The following is a 24232-nucleotide window of genomic DNA, read 5'->3' on the forward strand; positions in this document are numbered from 1 at the left end:
ATCAGAATAGGCTGGGGATTTATTTAAAAAATGCAGTTTCTTACCCCAGCCTAAACCCCTAGTTTGGATGGACCAAACACTCTTAATTTTCAGCAAGTTTCCCAAGTGAATCTGGTGTGCAGCTAGGTTTAAAATCAAATATAGATAACAGTAAAGTGGGGTGGGTAACAGTGAATGTTTCTGTAAATATAACTCTACTGCCAGTGTGGAGGATGACTAGATAACAAGATAGGGAAGGGGGAAAGGTGGCCGTAAGCTGGTTAGGATGCTATCCATCTGTGAGAAAGAGGACAGGTGCTTACACCATGGCAGCCTGAACTACGAGAGAACAGAGAGAGGAGAATACAAACTGAAGAGTTTCCAGTGGAAAAACTCACAGAACTCAATTTAAAAAATTGAATCAGGGGAAACATTTAGAGTTACTCAGACCTTTGGGTAAATGGCAACACCATTATGGGAAATAGGACACAGGAAGAAAGACAGGTCTAAAGGTGAAAACAAATGCTTTTTGATTACTGAAAGAAGGTTAAAGCAAAGACTGAGTTTAATCAGGAGTTTTTCTCTTACTAGGTTAACTAATAACAATTACCAGATAAACATTTTGAACATTCTAAAAAATTTTGCATTAACAATATGGAGAATATAACTCAACCTAAATAAATTTATGTATAGCTCTATAATGAATAAGACATTCTGGAATTCTGTAAGATGGTTCTTCTTCAGTAATTGTGTACATAATTAATGTAAAATATGACTATTAAGAAAGTAAAAGAAAGTCTTACCATCCACAGCAAGAGCTCTGTGCAAGAGGTCTTTTGCAGCTCGAACAACGGTGCTTACCACAGAGAGCGCTCTGGTACAGTTTTTATCTTCTTCATTGGCTTTACTCAGAAGTTGGGACTGTAAATCTCCATCAAATTCACTCCTACAACATAAGTAACACATGAGATTATTTTACATGGTAGGTAAAACACGATCTACCTCCAAGTATCACATCTAGATCAGAGTCCTCATTTCAAGTTAAAAAACTTAAAAGTTTAAAAAATGAAATTATGTAATAATATAATTTCAAGGAGTGATAGGGCCTCAAAGAAAAATAAAGCAGGATAAGGGCATAAAGTTATTTTAAATAAGATCAAGGAGAGACTATCTTAGAACCGACATTAAACAAAGGCCTGAATTATGTCTTTAAAAAAGGTCTGAGGGCAAAGTATTCAGGCAAAAGGAGTAGTAAGAGAAGGTTCAGACAGAAACAAGACTGGTGAGTCCAAGGAACAGAATGAAGGCAAGTGTACCTGGAATGAAAGGAGAGAGAAGGGTGACGAGGTGGGAAAGGTAAATGGAGTCAAATCATGTGAAGTCTGTATGCCACAGTAACGACTTTACATTTTTACTGGAATGGGAATGGGAAGTTAGGAGAGGATTTTCACCAAGGGCCAAACTTGGTACGGTTTACATTTCTATGCGATCACTCTGGCTGTGCTGTGGAGAACTGACTGTAGGAGGCCAACGTGAAAGGAGCGAGACTGGTTTGGAGGCTACTGCAGCTATCCAGGTAGGAGTGGTGATGGTTTGGACTAGACTGTTAATTACGGGAGGGGTACACAAAGTCACACTTAGGACATTTTAGAAGTACAGATGCCAGAACCTGATGAACTAGATGTAAAGTGAGGGAAGGAAGGAAGTGCAGAATGACTCCGAGATGTTTGGCTGTAACTGTGGATGGGGAGGACGGATGACTCTGGACACATGAAACTAAGCTGTCTATTACCAACTGCCTAGAGCAGCCTTAAAGTGGTATGCGGTACAGTGGGTAAGAGTGGGTCATTCCATTCCCTGCCTGCAAACCTCAGGGCCATAAATGACTACAAACGTGTCTTTAGACAAGCTGTTTAACCACTCTGTCTCAGTTGCCTCAACTACAAAGCAGGTAGGAAAAGTGCTGCCCTCATGGGGTGACTGAGGACTAGCTGAGATACTAACAGGTAAAGCACTTAGAGCGTTGTGTGGCACACAGTAAGTGCTCAGTACACCTTAACCATCATCATCATCTCGATCATTGTCACTCAAATAAACATATCAAATAGGAAGGACCTGGATATTCAGTCTAGGGCCCAGAGGAGATGAAAGCTAGAGATATAAACTTGGGAGCCATCTCAGTAGGATGGCATTTAAAGTTAAGAGATTTTAATCTTTTTGAATGTGAAAAACATCAAGATATCTAAAACATTGTATTTTGTAGAAATATAAAGTCTGGATAGCAGACGCTTCTAAGGGGCTCTCTAGCTTTTTGAAAGATGTAACTCTTCTCTGGTGCATGATATGGTTTTTAATCTATGGTTGGAGAGAGTGAATAATCTACTGTTTATTATACTGCTGTATAACAAAAAAAGTTTTCATAATTGAGGTAAAAGGACTAGAAAGCTTTGGTATCTCAGTAGCAATATGCCCCTATGTAGCTATTTACTGCCTATTATCGCTATTCAATTCCACATGGAGAAAGGAGGCAGGAAATCTGCATCTAGGGAAACTGTTTTGTGCTATCTGCCTAGGCAAGTGTCCCAGACTGTTTATGAAGGAAACAGCGGAAGCAGAGCGCCTCTGAAAGTGATATGCAACTTCAGTGATTTGCTGCTAAATCAGGCTGAGGACAGACGTGGTGACTGGTACTCACTACTCCCTAGGATTCCAGCTAAGTTGCTAAAAGAAAAATTCAGACTCAGTGAGAAATGTATGCTTAAAAGGTTTTTAACCCAAAATTGTTACCACTTTTTATTTTCTACTGTTTACATAAGGAATGGTTTTGTCAAAGATGTTATAAGAAATACATCATTATATATTTTAGGGTCCCAAGAACTGAATTCACAGACATCAAAATATTCTGCAGACGGGACAACAGGATCAAGGCAATACCAGCTAACTCTTGGTAGAGTTAAATGAGCATCAGCTTCAGGTATTTTTGAAAAAGAAATAAATATGTTCCATTTAAATTTGAAACTGCAGACCACGAACTATAAAAATGACAACAAGCAGCACACCTGCTCAATACATAAAAGTTTCAAAGCTATTATAAAAATAATGGCAACAAATCATTTTAAAGTTTTCATCTTTATAGTAAAACTGAATGTATATAATGAGACCTTTCTATATAAATTAGTATAAGTACTATGTGCAAGAATGATACACTGTATAACTTAATTACAACTACCCATTTAGTGTTTTGTACCTTGGCAGTAAGTCATGCAAGTTCTACCACTAGAAAATAGTGCCCTATCTCTATACCACACCTACCTATAGTAGAGTATCTGTGGAATCTGTCCTCTGGTTTGGTTAGTGCCATTGCTACTCAAGCTGCATGTGCTGAATGTAAACGTCACTCCATCAGGGCACTGAACTGTGGTCATTCCTCCGTCTCCATTGGCTGTACGGCTTCCATAGTTCCTCAAGCGCACGGCATATTTAACATTTTCCTTCACAATAATGATGTAAAACGTGTTTATAATTATTCATAACGTACCGAAGATATACAAAAAGACTGCAGTAAACTGGGCAAATATAGTGCATTTCTTTGCCACACACACACACACACACACACACACACACACACACAGACACACGACTTCGTTAAATGAGTTTTTAATGAATCAAACAGGATAACTAACACTTAGTGATGTTTATTATTTAACAAAAACTGTCCTAAATATTTTATGTGATTTAATTAAATTAATCCTTAAAATGACTTCATGAAGTAAGTACCATTCTCACCCCTATTTTACAGATGAGGAATATCAGGCACAGAGAAATTAAGCAACTTGCCCAAAGTCACAAAGCTAACAAGTGGCAGAACTAGGATTTGCATATGGGCAGAGTGACATCAGTTCCTGCTCTTAACAAAACTGTAGAGTGTTAGTCATAATACAAGATTTTAAATACATAATATTTCTCTTTGATGCGTTTAACCTTGGAAATAATTTTATATAAGGGAGAAAATAATGGTGACTCCATTATATTTTTAAGAGATAATCAGAGACAGATAGATAGGCAGACAAGGAAAGAAATATCCATAAGAAAAAGTTGTCCAAAATATGATGCACTGTACATAGAAAATGTGAGAAATACATATCGGTGCCTTATGATTTATGATATAAATTTCACAATGACGGTTTTTTTCTTTTCTTTTTTGGTATCTAAACACTTTTTGATGAAGTCTCTAGTAAACTTACCTTATCCAAAATTCTGCTCTTCTATAATGAACACTATTGTAGTTGAATTCAGAAATACTCTACTAATAATCATTTTAATATTAAGTACAATTTCTGTTTTGTTAAATAGCTATTTACTGCTAGACAATTAAGTTATATAAACTAATAACAACCTTAATAGTTAATGGTATGGTTAAGACCACTTATTTTTTAAATGAGTTTTGGCACAGTAAGAGAAGGACAGGAACTAATATTTATTGAGTTTCTATACTGTGCGGGACATTGAGACAAATACTTTATTCCATTATTTAACTTAATCTGAACAACATGACAATGTAGGTATTATCCTTCCCAATCTACAGGTAAGACTCAGACTGGTTAAATGATGACATGCCCAATGCCTTAGAGCTAATATCTAAAAGAGCAGGTAGCTGAGTAGGTCTGTTTGACTTCAAAACCTAACAACTCTTTTCACTATACCAGATTTTAAGAGCTCTGCAAAAAAGAATATAACACAGTACAATAACAGGAATATAGTAGGTACCCCATAAACATTTAAAGCAGCACATAAAGGAACACTTTTGACTATTTTTAAACTACATAATAATTCATCTCATTATAAAAGAAAAATATTAATAAAATTACCTTTAAAGGAACAACTTTGTCAAGTCTGATTTCAGCTATATCACTGGGTGAATCATCTGTTGTATAAGTTCCTTTGACTAATTCTAGAGATGTCCATCTGTGAGAATGAGTTGAATCTCCTGCATGTTCGCTCTAATTAAAACAATCCAAAACAGAATCCACCATACTCTTTATTATATAAACAATTTTCACTTCTAAACAATTATTGTTTTAAAGTAGTTTATTTCCTTGCATATAAAATTAGCTATTAGCATTTACCCTATGCATACTAAAAAATTATTTTTGGTACTCTATAAACTATATTTAAATACACATATTTATACATATGTTTGTAAAAATGGGACCTTCTTTTATCTGATTTCTTGAGAAGTCTACAACCTAAATCATATAAATGGGCTTTTCTCATCTGATGTCTTAAAACAATTCCCACTTCTTTCATAAGAAGAGTGCTATATGCAATTTTAGAGCCTAATAAAGCAGGGAAATAATTTAAATTAATTGCTCAAAAGAATCAAATACAGATAGACTGCTATTATGAAAAACTACCTTTCTGTCCAATTTTAATAAAACTGTATGAAAACTCAGGTGCTTTAAGTAATTTAGAGAATACAGCAAATACAGCTAAAATCAATCAATCAATCGATCAATCGATCGATCGATCAATCAATCAATCAATCAATCAATATTATCTTTACTAAGAATCATCTATTAGCCCTCTATGACAAAACTGCTTAATCACAGATACAGGTAATATCAGTCTGAATATTGTTCTTGCTACCTGAAAACTTACAATAGCAAAAGAAAAATAAATTACTCAAGATTGTAATCAGAACCTTAGCTACAAAATCTCTAGTCTTTTCATTTAAAATCTTCCCTGGAAGTGTAAAAAAAAAATGAGGTAGGAGTGATCCAAGACGGCACACAAGCAATGAGGTAGAATAGCTCTTTTTCAATTTCTTTAAGGTTGTCCATCTATGACTGGTCCGACAAACCCGCCAAGATTTGGACTATCAGACTATGATAGTAAGTCCTGACACACAATTCACAAAGCAACATAAACATGGTAAGAGTGATACTTACATCGTCAACCAACACCTCTAATTCATATTCATGAATTCCACCTCCTCCATAGACTGAAAAACCAACCACAACTATTCCAGGTTTGTCTACTGAAAAACATATTGCATCAGGGGACCCATTCCCAGTGTTCCAACTTCTTCCCTGACTTGTTTTTGTGAATCTGTTAGCACTGGCTTTAACAGAGTGCAGAGAATTAAGTCCATCAATCTGTGAATGACAAAAGCCATCAGTAGTCTGTACCTGAGTGTTAATAACATGCCTTTAACAAAACAATCCAAAGGTTTGCAATAAAGTAACCTACATTTAACAAGTGGGTTTAAACTCTCCTAAAGGTATATTCTATTAAGAGATTAACCAGCAAAACACCAGATTTCATCATTCTAAATTCATAAATCAGTATCACTTAAGAATATTTTATTCTTTTAGTCATACTAAACTATACATTTCACTTAATTTATATCAGAAGTATAAATTTGTTAAGTTATCCCAATCATACCATATGACTGAATTATTGCGCATTTTGAAAAGAGATACCAAAAATTTCATCAACGTTTTATAGGCCAAAAGTTTTCACACTATGATACGCGGAACTCTAGGAATTCAGCAGAGATAGGTATTCAAGAAAGAGGTGGACCCAGGTTCACCTCTTCAGACCATCCCTCCTCCTTTTATCTGAGAATTTTCAAGTTAAGACTTCATTTGCAGAAAACATTCTGTCTTAAGTTTGAATACCACTAATGTATACAGTGATATTATAACTTGGCATTCAATATTTTAAAATATATGTGTACAAATACAACTTCACTAATTACAGACTCTCATTAGAGAGGGTCAGAGAAACTTATTTTGGTTTGAACCCACTCTTTTTAGTAACAGAGCCTGCTGCTGATCTAAGCCGGCTGCAGAAATTTGGAAGACCTATGAGAGGAAAAAAATCGTAGTTTATGATTCTAGCAAGAATCACAAACTGCTCCGGGAAAGAAATATGGATATCTAAGACCGGACCTCTTTGGGAACTCCAAAGATTGTATATTAGGCACCTGTAATTCTGGGTATTTCTTTTCATTCGAAAGGCAGTTCAAGGGGATAACCATGTAGTAACATTCGGAGAGGGACCTAAGTACTACAGACTTTTTCCTCCAGGATCTACTATAGAAGGGAAGCATATTATAGGCTGAATGAATAAGTGAAATAATTAAAAATTTCTGACAAGGGCTTCAATGGCCTTTGAGGCCAAAGCTAACCAAGAAATGGAGGAAGTGTTTCCCAGGGTGAGATGCTCAGATCTGCTCAGGTGCATGTCATCATTCAGAAATCCTAAACAAACACTTAACTGTCACAGTACAAATCAGTAATGAATGTTGACTGGATGGGTTAATTTAGAATAGAGTCTAAAATAAATCTATTAAGTAAAAAAAAAAAGAAAAGAAAAGAAAAGCAAAGAATAGGAATTACAAAAGTAAAATAGAGAAAAAGTTCCTTTGTAAGAACTTGAGACCTGGGACTACTGAGTATATGCTAATTATTAAATATTCATTTGAATAATGTAAGATATTTCATATTATGACATGATTTTAATAACCAATGTACTGTCTGCTTTTGGGGGAAGAAAAAGAAACATTCACTAAATTCAGCCAGAATGATTCAAATTATAAAACACATGGGACGGCCGGATGGCTCAGTTGGTTAGAGCACAAGCTCTTAACAACAAGGTTGCCCATTCAATTCCCGCATGGGATGGTGGGCTGCACCCCCTGCAACTAAGATTGAAAACGGCAACTGGACCTGGAGCTGAGCTGCGCCCTCCACAACTAAATTGAAGGACAATGACTTGGAGCTGATGGGCCCTGGAGAAACACACTGTCCCCAATATCCCCAACAAAAATTTTAAAAATTTAAATAAATTAAATAAATAAATAAATAAATAAATAAATAAATAAATAAATAAAACATATTGAGTAGGGCAGTGAAATGGTGAAACATAATACTACTTTACAAAATGTAAAGGCACTTTAAAATGTTTCAAAATGGTTTTCTGAAATACAATATTTGATCCTTTTAAAAATTTGTGATAATGGCTATACAACAATGTGAATGTACTTATTTAATGCCATTGAACTGTATACATAAAAATAGAATGGTAAATTTTATGTTCTCTTTATTTTACTACAATTAAAACAAACTTTACGACATAGGTGAGATAAAAATTATTATCCCCATTTTACATACTCGTATTTATTTGTCTAGGTTCAATTAAGTGGGCAGAGCAAAGGTTTGAAGCTCTTTACCTTTTCCACACCATGTGTCTGTCCATTAGCAGTAATCCTTCCTACTTCTATTACTCATTACCCAGAAACGTTACCTATTTTTGCTTTCATTGGGACATGGCAGTGGGGTTGTGCAGTGGGGCGGCTAAGAGAAAAATGTATATGCTTTGTATTACTGTCACATCCTGGGTAAAGTGGTGAGAGAGAGGAAGGAAATAAGAGCAGAGAAGAGGTATAAGGAAAGGAAAAACAAACAGCCTAGCTCAATTATATATATGGTTTTTTTATTCTTTTTTTTCAAAGGTATATTTTTAAGAAAAAGAAAAATACAACGGGATTGAAATCAATTTTAACAGAACCAAAATAAATGAAAAAAGAAACTATGTGGAAAGTTTAAAAATGTGCTTATTATCCAATCTCAAAACAGAACATTACCTCAGATCCCAGGGCAGACGCTGTCAGTTCACTGACAATACTGGCCAGTAAGCCACAGGTGTTGGAAACCAGGTGGCAGGAGAAGAGCTCATTTTCCCTCCTCAGGCTGTTTCTGACTGGGAGCACAACGATGACCAGCATTTTCTCCAGAACTTCACGGAAGCTTGTCATGCCTGAGATATTCTCTTCACTCTATGACACATGAACAGGAACAGTTCCAAGATACTGCTTTATTTTCCTTCACGTGAGCACTCAATTGCAAAATCTTGTCTTTCTAGATGACACCCTTAAAGTTCAGACTGTAGTCTATGTCTATAAATCTATCCAGCTATATGTGGAGTAATTATATCTGTTTCTCACTTAGAAGCTCTTTTTGAATTAGTCTCAGTATTATAAAAACACCATGTTTACAAGGTTCATGTGTTTTATTAGCTTTAAGTAATTGTCACTCTCTTAATTTTCAAAAACAATCCTATTTGGCAAACATAATAAAACTGTTCCTTTTTAAAAAGGTTTTTCTATAGCACAAGATTCCAATCTGAGATAATTATTTCTGGTATAGTTAGAGGTAAAAAATACCATAGTCTAGAAGTCTATTTTCTAACAAAATTTTGTAAATGCATGAAATATTAAAAATATGGACTTCTATAACTATTCCTACACAATTTTACAAATTCTATGTATTTGATTTCAGAAGCGAAGATAGGAAAATTCCAACCCCTACCAATGGAAAAGATTCAAGATAAGAAATTACAGAATCCCATTAAATAAAGACCATGGGAAAATATTTTTTTCCTTTTTTTCAGAAAAAAAGGGAAAAGAGATTAATTAATTTTAATTGAAATCCAGCATGAACATTATTTACCATCCTTTGCCATCTTTAGTATCTCTTAGCCCAGGGTGTCCAAACTGCGGCCTGCAGGCCAACTGCGGTCGGAGATCCATTTTTAATTGGCCCGCAGCAAATTCCAAAAAATATATTTAGTTTACTTAAATAAACCAGGTGAGGCAATACGTACTTCACCTCGAGTGAGTGGCCCGGCTGTTTGTGTATTTTACCGCTTATGGCCCTTGGTAAAAAAAGTTGAAAAAAGTTTGGACACCCTTATTAGCCTATCGTGGACAGAGAGAAAAACGCATTTAATTTCATCAAGGGGCCAACTGTAACCGAGGATCCTTTCAGTTTTACTATGGGACTAGGAAATCAAGCAATTTGCATCTAGTTCCAGTTTTTTCATAGTGGCTCAACTTCTTCATCTGTAAAGTCAGGGGATTCTTTGCTATGATTCAATTACCAAAATTACTTGTGTCCCCTTGAGCAAGCAAGTTCTTCCACACTGCTTTACAAGCTATAGTATATATAAGTTTCAACAGATTTCATAGTCATAAAATTTCAGCGTAGAAAAGGGCCATAAAGTTAAATCACTCTTCCAAACACAGATCAAATATGTAAACGAATATACTTTCAATCCATTAGAGATAATTAAGTAAATTTTCACATAAAATTATTATGAATATTATTGTGAATCATTCTCAATGTCTTCTTTAATGTACAACCTTAGGCTAAAAAAAATAACTCACTTAGTGATAATATTCCATCTTTAAGTTATTTATATTATCATTTGAATAAGATTACTATAACATTTTAGTCAATTTATTTACTTGACAAAATCAATTCCTGATTTTTTTAAAATTATAATTCTTTTATCCCTATGTCACTTTCATCTCCAGAAACCTTACTTTCTGGAACATCTCAGAAAGCGAGCTCTTGATAAAATTCCATACCCTATTGTCTTCCACAATCAATAATCTTGTAGGGTTTTGTTTGGGGGGTGACGGGTGGGAGATAGGTGGAGTGATTTTTTAGTTATGCCCACTTAGTGTCTAATTAGTAATTGACAAGATTAATAGAAAAAGCTTTCCATATAATCTTAAGGCAGATTTGACAGTGTCCATACGCTTCTGTTAAAAGACAAAAAAAAAAAAAAGTACCACATCACTGGCCATTAAAATTTTTTACAAACGTAATTTTATTCACTAGTGGGGAATTCAAGCTCACACTAGTTTTCTAGAGGGCAGTTTGCCAATTTGTAACAAAGTATTAACAAGCTTCCCATTGATTTAAGAATTTTTCTATTTCTGAAGGTTTATCCTAAAAAAAATCAACATGAATATACATAAAAATTTAGTCAATGATATTTTCAACAGCATTGTTTAAAATATTGAATTAAGGGGAAACAACATAAATATATACATTTGATTAAATTATCATACTACATTCAAATGGTAGAATTCTATAATAGCCATTAAAAAGAAGGTAGAATATATACTAACCAGGATATATCTTCACAGAATATTAAGACAGATATAAAAATATTCAATTATTAATTATTAATTACAAATGTTAGTTCTCCAAAAATGTATTAAAAATATTGTTAAATTTTACTGTATTTTTAAAGAAAACACTGCAACCCTAAAGGGAATTCCAACAGAAAAAAATAGATTACCCATAACTTTATCACTAAAGCATTAGTTTCATTTCCCAGTATTCTCTTCCAAAATATGTATTACATATGTATTACAAAATATATATGCCTCTGCATTATATTTTATACAGTCATCATAGAACATATATACTTTTGTTTCTGACTTTTTAATTTAAAAATATATCTTGATGTTTAGTATACATATATTTATTTTTAATGGCTGAGCCATATTCTATCAAGTAGATGTATCTAAATTCAACTACTAGGTTGGTGCAAAAGTAATTGCAGTTTTTGCATTTATTTTTAACCTTTCAAACTGCAATTACTTTTGCACCAACCTAACATTTCACTTAATGATGTACAGGCATGCCTTTAATTAAGGTTTTTAATTTTTCCTTTTAATAAAATACACATATATCTTTAGTCTTTAAATTGTTTCCCCAGATTATTTCCCTTGCAAATACTCATTGCACGTAATATTAAATTGACAATTTAGCTCATAAAAATATCTTCTATATACCCCAGTTTAAGAGCTATATTTATTTTTTCCTCATCTCAACTAGTACCTAATTATATTCCCAATAAATAATAGATGCACAATAAATACTTGCTGTAGGATGGGAAGAAAAGATTACTTATATTAATTACATAATGCCATCAGCCATCTCTAAGTTTAGCAGGTTTCCTCATACTTTCACCAGCACAGAACTTTATAGGAAATTTATTTTCCCTAACTTTTTACAAATAAGGCGATAACTTTAATAGAACTTTCATTCACATTTAATTACCGGTACTAGTAAGGCTGAAAGCTTTCCCATGCTGGCTTACTCTAGTCCTTATATTTACTTTTATTATTTCTACTGAGATCTTACAAAGATATTATATTAACTTTGGAAATTTTCTTTCCATTCTGCTATTATCAATTTTTGTTTTTATATGTCATTGAAATTTTTCACTTAATATTTCTGTTGCTTCAGTCAACAGAAAATTGCTATTGTACAATAAGGATACTTTTTCTATTTTCTACTCCTTTTTACACTTTTATTTTAAAGATTAATTCTCATCAACTTGGGAGTAATTATATATGGTTTTCATGTATATTTAAGTTAATCCATCTCTACAGTGCTTTCTAATAAACTAGTAAAGAATGTTTCTATGGCTATTGTTTTATAATGCTTATTTAATGTACCAAAATGATATAGAAAATGTTTTAAAAGTTATTTATTTCCTTAGAATTCTATCCGGGCAATCTAAAATATTATATTAGAATATGAAAGTTTGCTTATAGTATCTGCAACTTTCAAATAGTTCAGCCAGAAACAAATACATAGGAATTCATTACATATTCTCTGAAATTCTTTACAGGTTAGGGATCATTCAAAATAAAAAAAATAGAGAAAAAAGATTGCACATTCATGGGGTAAGCATGACATTTTTTTCTCTTAATTTAGCTCTTCTTGTGAAACATAATCATTTGATAAATATATTTACTGACATAGAAGAATAAGCACCCAAGCTAAATATGCCTTCATTTATGGTTTTATTATTTCAATATAAAAGGTATTTCAGAAGACCTACCTGGCTGAGTTTTTCCATATGTGCTACTAAGAGGGGAAAACGGTGAACTAGTGTTGAGTCATTCTCTGTGCTAACTTGTTTAACAATTGATCGTAGTAGTACTTCTCCATCATATGCAATAGGGAAGATAGAAGTCAGCTTAACAGAAGTGTGACACAGAGCTGACATAACAGCTGCAAGGAGTCGACTACTTGATGTCTTGAAGTTTGCTTCTTGGATATCCTTTAAAAACAAAAATATGTACCCCACCAAAGAAATACTGTATCAGTATAATCCAAGTTTCTGGATATATAAAAGGTGAACCCCCTTTAAAATCATACCAGAATTTTTTAGCACTGTATCACTGTACTTGTCTTATTAAAGGATATTACATCAATACCACATTTGTTTAAGTTACTACCCAGTGGAAGTGGAAAATTACTAAATATGGTCAAGAAAAATCAGCCTCCCGTCCCCTAGTAAGCGAGTTTATATATTTATATATCCACAGAATCAGTCCTCTCCAGCACTATTGTCAAAGAAAGACATCAAAAAGGCCCCAATTAGTATACATCTAAGACATTTCCAGTAGCAAGCGCTGAAACTATTTTCCTCAAATAATTTAAATTGTAATTCTGTGCTACTATAACATTTCACTAATGCTAATGTCTATAGTAACATTTCACTAAGATGAGAAGATTATGTCATCACATTACATAGTTTATTCAGAAAAATTAGGAGCAAACTTGTAAAATTTTATAACCAAATATTAAAAACTTACCAACACAGGGTATCCTAATTTACAACAGAATTTTTATTCCTTGTACATATTATTTAGTTAATTAAAAATTTGTGTTACAAAGTCAGGCTAAAAAGTAAAGTAACATTCTATATGTTAAACCAGTATTAGTTAAAGCTAGCGTGGTCAGTAACAAAGGGAGAATACAACCAAATCAGACTGGGCAAATTGAGAGAGTGGGAGAGTAATTAAGTTGTGTACTAGTCTAGGCAATAATCTTGACTCAGGATATTGCATGGTAAAATCTGGTCCCTGCTATAGGGCAGGGATGAACCTGGAGTACATTATGGTAGTAAGACAGTCATAGAAAGATAAATACTGCATGATTCTACATATGTGAGGTATCTAAAAGAGTTAAACTCACAGAAGCAGAGCTGGTGAAGAGAAAATAGGGAACTGGTTGGTGTTCAATATAGGTATAATGTTTGCTATAAAAGATAATAAGTGGTAGACATCTGCTATATAACGTCATGCCTTTAGTTAATAATACTGTATTGTGTACTCAAATATGTTATGATGGTAGAGCTCATGTTAAGTGTTCTTACCACAATAAAATATTTTTTAAATGCCAAGAAGAATAAATTCAATATGTAAATAGCTAAAAATAAATAAATAAAAACAAAGTTGTACCCAGATGTCATTACTGGAACACCTTCCACGAGGCTACGATGCCCTGGTGATGACAGTGAATTTTTTTACTGCAGAAAGTAGGGAGTGTGGCTAGAACTTCCAGTACAATGTTGAGTGCAAGTGGTGAGAACAGATACCTCGTGTGCTCTTCCCAAACTTAGGAGAGCAGTAAATATTTCACATAGGCCTTAAGTTTCCTTAAATCCTAGTTTGCTGAATTTTCATCACTGAATAAGTGCCAATTTTGTCAAATACTATTTTTGTTCTGCACTTGGGAATCTGAGTATGTGAAGTGTCTAAGTTATATGTGGATTTTCCATTGTGTGGGTGATCAGTACATCTAAGCCCACATTGGTCAAGGGTCAACTGTATCTATTGAGAGGATCATACAATTTCCCTTCTTATTCAGTTCATATGGCGAATGACACGTATTTTTGAATGTTAAAGTACCCTTGGCATTTCTAAAATAAACTCCACTTGGTATGATACTTTTTTTTCTATATTGCTGGATTTGATTTGACAAATACTAGCAAGAATGTCTGCATCTATGTTTATGGGTAATATTGGTTTATAATAATTTTTTCTTTTAATATCCTTTTCAGGTTTTAGTATCAAGATAAAGCTAACTTGGTAAAGTTGGAAAATGTTGCCTCCTATATTTTCTGAGTTTGAAAAAGATTGATATTAATTCTCTCTTACATATTTAATAGAATTATCCAATGACAATATCTGCAAGTGGTTTGCTTTGTGGCAAACATTTTGATAATAAATTCAATTATTTAAAGGATATAAAGCAATTCAAATTTTTCTATTTCTTGTACAAGTTTTGATTAAGTTGTATTTTTAAAGAAATTTGTCTACTTTACCCAAAGTTATAATTTATTGGTATAAACTCATTCATACTATTCCCTTATTATCATTTTAATGTCTGGTGGATCTATACTGATATATCCTATTTCTACACTTTTTAAGTTTTATTTTCACTTTGTTAATTTTCTCTATTTTCTATTTCACTGACTTCTGTTCTTACTTTTTTTTTAATCTCTAATATCCTTTTTTTAAAATTAATTAATTTTTTAAAAATTTATTGGGGTGACAATTGTTAGTAAAATTACATAGATTTCAGGTGTACAATTCTGTATTACATCATCTATAAATCCCATCGTGTGTTCACCAACCAGAGTCAGTTCTCCTTCCATCACCATATATTTGATCCCCCTTACCCTCATCTCCCACCCCCCACGCCCCTTACCCTCTGAGTCTGTTCTTACTTTTATTATTTCCTTTCTTTATTTCTGTTTCTGTTACTTTCTTTTTTCATTGGGTTTGATTTGCTCTTCTTTCTGGCTCCTTAATATAGAAACTCAGATAATTGATTTTAAACCTTTGCTAGTATAAGCATTTAAAAGTATACTTCTCCTCTCTAAGTAATGCTTTAGCTACTTCTCACAAATTTTTATATATTACATTTTTATCTTTCAGTGTGAAATACTTTCTATTTCCTTGGATTGCTTCTTGATTCACTGGTTACTTAGAAGTATTGTCCATTTTCCAAATATTTTGTGTTTCCTTGATATATTTTGCTTTTCATTTCTAATTTAATTCTACTGTGTTCTGAAAACACTTTTAAGATTTTAATCTTATGAAATTTACTAAGACTTAATTTTATGGCCTAGCATATGATCTAAGATCTATCTTTGTGAATATTTTATGTATACTTGGAAAGAATACTGCATATTCTGTTTTATAAATTCCAATTAGGCCACGGTGGTTGATAGTGTTCAAATCTCTGTATGCCTACTGATTTTCTTGTCTAGTTGTTCTATTAATTATTGAAAGAGAAGCACTGAAGTCTCCAACTATCAATGTGAATTCATCTCTCTCTCCCTTTAGTTCTGTAAGTATTTTGCCTCAGCTATTTTGAAACTGTGATTTGGGGCATACACAGTTATGAGGGTTGTGGTTTCCACCTGAAGGAATGAATGATGTTAGCATGCAAGTTCTGTCCCAGCTCTCTCTCCTGACTGCTCTTCAGAAACGGGGTGTGGGGCTGCCCTTCTAGTGCTGTCCTTGCTCATATACTCACTCACTATTGTTTCTTCCCTCTCTTACACACACACACTCACTCATAGGTTCAAAGAGTGAATCAGCAGCTGCACATTGTGCCTGCCCATTTTATAACTGAAAAATGATCAAGCAAACAGAAAATTTTTTTTGAACTTTGATTATTAAGTCACATATACCAACACTGATTTCCTGATTTACTTTTTATAAAAGTTAGAAAGATTAAGGCAACTGTAATTTATTTTCTTGAAGAGTATTAAGTAATATATCATTTTCAACTAACATTTTACAAACTTTAATTACCTGATCCAAACAATTCAGCAGATCACACAGGCAAGCCCACTGTAAGGCAGGAGTTGGGTAGAAAGAATGAAAACAGGCCGTAAAGGTATTATGACACTCCTGAAGAACAGCTTCTAGGAGACTCAAAGGTTGACTGAGATATCCTTGAGGATCATTATCCAACTTCACCATGCAGTGGTCAACTCCTTCTGATAAAATTTTTCTTAACAAAGTTCTAGTTTTTCCAATGCATTCTGCTAATTTGCTAGTTTCTTCTACAATTGCTTTTCCTGTAGCTTTGAGGGAACAAAGCAGGTTAAATAGAATAATAAATATATATGAAAACATTCAATATAATTCAAGTGATTTCCTATGTAGCTAAAAATCACAAGTACTCATAACTTAGAAAAGAAACAATTTAGAGATTAAGTGTGGTCCAAAATTATTTCTTTTTAAAATCTAAATAAAAAAAGAAACAAAACACTGGTTTCAGCATGTAAGTCCCAGTCAGTTGTTCAAAATATTTCCATTTGACAGACTCTATTTAAAATAATACTTTATTAGAGTGTTAATTAGAGCCTAACATGACTTTTTTCTTATTAGTGTAACATGTATTTTATTCCGGATAAGTCAACACATAAGCATCACAGCAAGCTGACCTTCTCCCCTTGTTTAAGAAGCAGGTTAAATAAAGCTGGGGATCTTCAACTCTTGGTTATCCCTATGTAAACCTTCTCAATTCTCAAATATTTTCTCCCAAAAGTCATTCAAAAAATGCATCATACCTGACACTGGGTAAATTTCACAGGTATAGACACGTAGTAACCTCAGACAACAGGTACCCACAAAGCGCAGTCTCTCCAAATCAAGAAGTGTAGCTGTGAACTGGAATCCTTTTAGTCCTCTAAGTTCTTCAACTCCTAAGACTAAGGTGGTCCAGCTCCAGTGAAGAATACTCAACAATGACTCAAAACATTCCTAATCCAGAATATGAAGAAATAGATAACAATTAATTCAAGTGATACCATAGGTTGAATCAAATGGAAAGATGACATTCCACCTCAAAACTTTATCTTGAAATTTTTCACTGAGTTTTGGTAACCCAAATAACGACATTTCATTAGTTCATTCACAAATTAGTGTTACTAGGAGCATCCTGAAGCTTGACAAAAACGGTAAAGCAGTTAGGCATCTATAAAAACAGCATTCTTCAATATTTACCTATTTAAAAATACATTTTTAAGTTTCCCTGCTACCAATCTATCTAGTTTATCATATAAGTAAGGAAAGAAAATGAAACACACTTATAAATACATGTTTACTTGAAAGGAAGGTTAAACTCTACATTCTCACAGCAGTATTGTGTAAATAAACCAAAATTATTTTAAACACTTGAATAATTTTTAATATAATAAAGTATTTTAGTATTAGGCATCAGCAGCAATAATATCAAAGCACTTATTTTATATCTACATAATAAATTTTAGAATACAAACTAAACTTTTGATAAAGAAGCTAATAGAAGATAAAAATTGACTAGAAAAATACTAAAGCATTCTTATTTGGGTTTTTAAAATATGGGTTTAGGGGGTGAACATCCCCTGTAATTCTAGTTGGTCTGCAGGTTTTACCATGCCTACATGATGATAGATACTACATGAATCTAAAAGAAAATTACTTATTCCCTCATCTCCATCAAATTCCAGTTCTCTGATGTAGCAATACCAAGAATAATAGTTTATAGCTTAAGTTTTTAAAGAAATGATTGACTAAGTTTCTGAGATAAAGACTAAAATGACCTAATGACCACAAAATCACTTAGACAAAAATATAAAAATATTATTAAGCATATAAAAAAGAGATCACTGAAAAAGACACAACAGAGAAAGATACTTATTTGGATCAAAAGATACCGAACTGATATTAATACAAAAAGGATCCAAGGTACCAAGGAACCAAAATTCTTACAGTCTCTTATTCAAAGCACACTCTCTGTAAACTGCCATAGCTCTTTTGGAAGGCTAGTTTGACATAATATTATATCAAAATTTAAATTTACTTCAGGTAAAATAATCACATAAATACAGAAGTAATCAAAAACACATATGTATGAATATAATAGTAAAAAAGAAGAAACAAACAGTCCTTTGATAGGAATAGAGTTGAATAAATTAGAATACAGAGGGTCCTCAAATAACGTTGTTTTATTCAACATCATTTCGTTTTAACATCAACAAGATGTGTAGGAGCTTTACGCTTGTTAATATCAATCAGCCTATGTAAAACTGGTTTCATTATACGTTGTTTCGCTTAAAGGCACAGAACCTATCAACATTAAGTCAGGACTTACTGTACAACCATTCTAGGATATACAATGCAAATTATTAGAAAAGATTGAAACAGAGCCAAATGTACAAACATGGAATAGATCCACAGTGCATACTATAAAATTTATACAAAGGAAGATGCAAAACTTTAAGTATGATCAAACATAAACAGGAAGGTTGGATAGTGTACTGTAGAGGCAGACTGATAAATATGTGGATGTTATAAAAAGTAGTCTAGAAAGATAAACATCAAATGTAAATATATAGTAATAATAGGGTGATGGGAAAAGAACTTTAATGTATTATTAGTATAGCTTTATCCCTACTCTATCCTACTCCTACTAGGGACGTAATTCTGTGGTTTAAAAAATGAATAAAAAAGAAAAAAAGCATTTCCCTTTACATTTAACCAACACAACAGGCTGCCGGCTATTAATACATTAATAAATCACATTCATATAGTGCCTCACAATTTAAAAAGAATTTTTGTATCCCTTATCTAATTAAAATTCATGACATTATGATGTACTTTATTTAGATAAGCTGCATAAGAATCCTCAACTAACAAATGAAAGAGCAAGACTTCCTGAGCAGACATACCATGATATTTCAATTACATCCTGTTGATTTTCCATTCTATATTGGTAACCCCAAGTATCATGTATCTTACGCATAGAATAGTGATGGTCAAGTAGTTCAATAAAGTCCCTAGTCAGATACGCGACTCCTCTGTTTAATTCCTCAAGCATTCAAGTAAGTAACACTTTTTGGTCAACAACACCCTTCACTTTTCCTTCTCTTTCTAACTCCTTCAGCATATGTATTCCTACATGATTTATTAGAAAATCCACCAGTTATGTTAGAAATAGCAAGGCATGTTAAAATCTGTCACAATCTCTATTTTCCCATTATTTAAAGTGCAAATTCTTTGGTCTGGGATGTCAATGTTAATACAAAAACAAATCGAGTTCATAAAGCTATGCTTTGATAACATCTTGGAATAGTGGCTGAACACTAAACATGAAAATGAAACTGAGCACTGCATAGAAAAGGTGACATTTTAAAAAATGGCTTACCACTGAGACGGTTCTTGCAAAAGATCTCTTTAAAATGTGTACAGGTTCACTGGTTTGCTGTTTGCCTTTTGAAGCACTGCCATCACTGGTTGGAAGTCTGAGGGTAGCAGACATACATAAGTTATGTTAGAAAGCCCAATAACATTTTTCTTTTCAAAATATTTTTGCAAAACATTTTGCAATAGTGAAATAATTAAATTATATATTTAAATATTTTTGTTAGGTAAAATGCCAACACGGAACTTTTTAGAAACATTTTGCAATACCAAGCAAAATTTTTAGCATGTGAGCATTTCATTTTTTAAATCCCACCTTTGTCTAAGACTGGGTAGTAGAGAATCTCTTCTCTTACTAGAGAACATATGTAGCATGTTCTCTAGTAATGCTACTATTAAATTCCATTTAAAAGTTATTCAACAAGCATACCCAGGAGTAGTCTAAGCAACTCGTTATGTTCATAATGCTATATATTACAAATACTAACTATAATAGAGAGCATAGAAACAAACAAAAATCCCTTCTTGGGAAAAGTGAAGTTTATATTAAGATTCTTAAAGCAATTACAAGAAAGGAAGATACAGGAGACAGAGAATCAATTCTAGAGGTATTTCCTTTGATTTTTACTACTTAACGTAAGAGTAACATTTTTTAATGAGGGTTTATATCTATTTGCATACTTTAAAAATTACTGCAGGAATCTCCTAGAAGTAGATGGACACACACATAAAGCATATGCTTCCATGTGACTCAATTACCATAAAGTAATTAAAATTCTTAAATAATGGTTAAAATATATTATCACATAAACAAGTTATTATTTGATATTTCAATTAAAGGTGGAAATTTTTCAGCAATGAGGGCTTTTCCAACTCATTCCATCACAAGGTAAGATGAACAAGAAACATAGGACTGCAGCAAACCAATCAGGCCTACATCTAAAATCTCAATCTAGCACCCTGATTTTGTTTCTCTAAGACAAATTTTATTAGTTTATAACATTCTGAAATTGGTAAAATATCAATAGAGCGATTAACACTGAAAGTCATTAAAATATTGTTATTGGCATAATACAGATAATCTGAATCATGAGGTAAAGTTTAAAATTAAGCTTGATGTAGAAAATGTTTAAAAATACACAAAACATTAAATGTGTTTGATAAATGTAGCCATATATATACTAGTATATTATAACTTCCTGAATGCTTCAAATAAATTATTCCTTTTTATATCATATATTTTACAGTGCTCTTAGTTCATTATAGCAAAAGAATAAACCTCATTAATTAATTATAAATATGCTAAATACCTGTATAATAATTGAGGTATCTGACCAGCATTTACATCTGTGCCATTATTTGATTTCTTTGAACTCTTAAATTGAAATACAACCCTAAAAAAGAGGGGAAAAAAATAACAATAATACCAAAACCAACATAGTTCAGGATTCACTGAAGGAAATAAGTAATTTAACAATCACGTTTTCAAATCTTATCTTAATGAACTGAGATTCACTCTTTAAGGAAAACAATACAAGTAAAAAGATATTATTCTAATTTTAGTCTAGCTCTGAATGGCTTAATCAGTAAAATGAAGGCACTGAACTTGATCAGGGACCACTGGGTGAGTAGCTGTCCTGTCCTCTCCTTGGCCCCTCTTGCTCAACTTTAATCAGAGCAATAAGATTTTAACAGAATATTTCAACTTACAGTGTAAAATCTACTCAACTAGATACACTATAATAAGCTTTAGCTTTCAAATGCTAATATATTCCAAGGTTGAATGAACTATATATGGCAATCACACAGTCCAGGCCGGAAGCAGTCTCCACAGTTCCAGCATACAGTCTTGCAGTAAATTGAAAAGGATACATACAACAGACTTAATTTTTCTACAGCATTCTACTTGAACATTCAGTAACATGGAATTCACTTCATAAATTAGTCTGTCCTTTTTTTGGTCAGCTCTGTTATGAGTTGAAAAAACTATTTGAAATATACTATTATATAACTTCTGCCCATTTCAAATCATTTCTGCTCAAGAATAATGAAAAATAAATTGAATTTCTCTTATAAACAGTGGTCCTTTCATACATGTGAATCAGAGTACAGAGTATAAAGAAGTTTAGTCTTAGAGTCAAGAGACTCCAGGACTAGATTTGGTTCTGCCAAATGTACGTAACCATATGACTCGAAGCAACTCATTTCAACTTTTGTCTCTCAATTCCTGAGTGTAAAATGGCACTGACAACTGCTACACAAAGTTGTTGAAGGCATCAAATGAGATAATATATATGAAAGTGTTTCATAAACTGAAAAGCACTCTATACATGAACTTTAAAAGTAAATTTCCCCTGACATGTTACTAAAACTATACCATTTCATATCGCTGAAGCTTTGCAATTTATAAACTGTTTTCATAAATATTATCAAATTTTATAGAATGTATTATATATATTAATATTTCTTTTTTATTGTTCCCAAATCTGAATTATCCTTGTCACTTTCCTCCATATTATTTCTAATTTAGTAATAAGCTTTTAAACAATTAACAACCAGAAATGCATACAAACACCATCTGACAAGAACAAAGAATTGCCGTCTCAGTATCTCCCTTTTCTGTCTAGACTTCACCTTGGCATGAGATTATGGATTTAATTCTTACAGTGTTTCCCCGAAAATAAGACCTAGCTGGACAATTAGCTCTAATGCGTCTTTTGGAGCAAAAATTAATACAAGACCCCGTCTTATTTTACTATAATGTAAGACAGGGTCTAACATAAGACACGGTATAATATAATGTAATGTAATATAATATAACATAACATAACATAACATAACATAACATAACATAACATACTATAATATACCGAGTCTTATATAATATAACGTAATATAATATAATATAATATAATATAATATAATATAATATAATATAATGTAATATATTAATTTTTGCTCCAAAAGACACATTAGAGCTATTGTCCGGCTAGGTCTTATTTTCGGGGAAACATGGTAGCAATCATATTATGCTCTAGCCTTACCGAGATTTTTATCCTACTGGAAGACCTCTGAGCTTTCTCAACAATATTTCACTAATAAAGATTGTTTAAGTGTTAAGTCGCTTACCCATCATCTGTGGTAATAGAAGCTTGTCCATGAGATCCACAGTCACTGCTGGGTCCTGACACTCGAGCCCATGCTACGTACCACCATCCAGCTTGCAAGAGAACTGGTTCATCAAACATCATTGCATATTTTTCTCTGAGAGAAAATTTAGTGGGTCAAAGACAATGCCTTTGCACTTCCCTGTTACATACATTTATTTTAAAAAATCCTTTATAAACAAAACATGAAATTTATTATAAGATTCTTGTCAAACATTAAAAACACTCTATTTTAAAAAGTCTAGACAAGAATACAAATAATAAGTTACTTCTGTTACGGTAATGGCATTCATTGCATTTCTTTCCCCTCCATCCTGAATTATAAAACGTACTTAAATGTTATAAAACACTCATATTAAAATAAGACCAAAAAATTTTTAATTGTTGTTAAAAATCCATGCTAGTTTTGTTGGAAAATGAAATTTTGAATTTTAGTTTTAAAGTTCATTTATGTAACTAAAGTTTTTGGGAGGCAGCACGTGAAGAAAATGGCTCTGAGTGAGATGGCCTGGGTTGGAGGCCCAGCTTTGTGACTTGCTAGTTGCCTGACCTTGGGCAAGTTATTACATCCTCTCTGTAACTGTTTCTTCATCTGCAAAGCAGGTGAAAACAATGTCTAGCTCATAGGGTTCTGAGGATTGAGGCAATTCAGGTAAAGTGTTTGGAACTGCGTCTGTCACACAGTAACTACACACACACAAAAATTACTGAATTAGGAAAAGAGAAAAGGAATGTATATAAATAAGGCATATACAAGTTACAAAGTTCTAGGTAACAGAGGGGAAGGATGTATTGGTTGTAGCAGGGACAGAGAGAAGAATAAAAGGTATTTGAGGAAGTGGAAGAATGTCATGAATGGATTTGCAAAGTTATGAAAGTACAGAGCAGGGTCTGAAAACGGCAAGGTGTTCAGTTAGGTTAAAGCATTAAACAGACATACAAAGAGTACTAGGTAGAAAGTTAAAAAAAAATTCTGAGAAAGATTTTGGAAGTCCTTTAATGCTAGCCTTAGGATTCTGGGCTTTGTTCATAGGCAAATGAAGAAAATCTAGATGATTCTCTACACATGAAACCATACATTATATTTCTGACTCATAATCATATGCTCAAAAATAAATGCTAAATGACAATGGCATCTTAAGGCTTTGTTAAAAATTAGTCAATCAACTTTCCTGAAACTTCTCTAATCTTCATGTGTATATAACATAAAAAAAATTAC

At 32.8% G+C, this 24232-nt stretch overlaps 1 protein-coding gene across 15 annotated transcripts in view; it reads right to left on the reverse strand.

Moving 5' to 3' along the window:
- MYCBP2 (MYC binding protein 2) overlaps nucleotides 1-24232 on the reverse strand; it is a 240014-nt gene that overhangs the window by 109911 nt on the left and 105871 nt on the right. For 14 of the 15 annotated variants that reach the window (XM_074329406.1, XM_074329409.1, XM_074329408.1 and 11 more), the window contains 11 exons: nucleotides 22976-23110; nucleotides 21157-21240; nucleotides 19851-19947; nucleotides 17233-17425; nucleotides 16469-16743; nucleotides 12694-12915; nucleotides 8630-8821; nucleotides 5928-6134; nucleotides 4848-4979; nucleotides 3292-3470; nucleotides 783-925 (listed from right to left, as the gene is read on the reverse strand). In XM_074329406.1, coding sequence (XP_074185507.1) covers nucleotides 783-925; nucleotides 3292-3470; nucleotides 4848-4979; nucleotides 5928-6134; nucleotides 8630-8821; nucleotides 12694-12915; nucleotides 16469-16743; nucleotides 17233-17425; nucleotides 19851-19947; nucleotides 21157-21240; nucleotides 22976-23110 — 1859 coding nt within the window. The remainder of the gene's footprint in view (nucleotides 1-782; nucleotides 926-3291; nucleotides 3471-4847; nucleotides 4980-5927; nucleotides 6135-8629; nucleotides 8822-12693; nucleotides 12916-16468; nucleotides 16744-17232; nucleotides 17426-19850; nucleotides 19948-21156; nucleotides 21241-22975; nucleotides 23111-24232) is intronic. The other variant, XM_074329401.1, reaches the window with a different exon arrangement.

The sequence above is a fragment of the Rhinolophus sinicus genome, linkage group LG04 (assembly GCF_036562045.2).
Source record: "Rhinolophus sinicus isolate RSC01 linkage group LG04, ASM3656204v1, whole genome shotgun sequence".
Classification (NCBI taxonomy): Eukaryota; Metazoa; Chordata; class Mammalia; order Chiroptera; family Rhinolophidae; genus Rhinolophus; species Rhinolophus sinicus.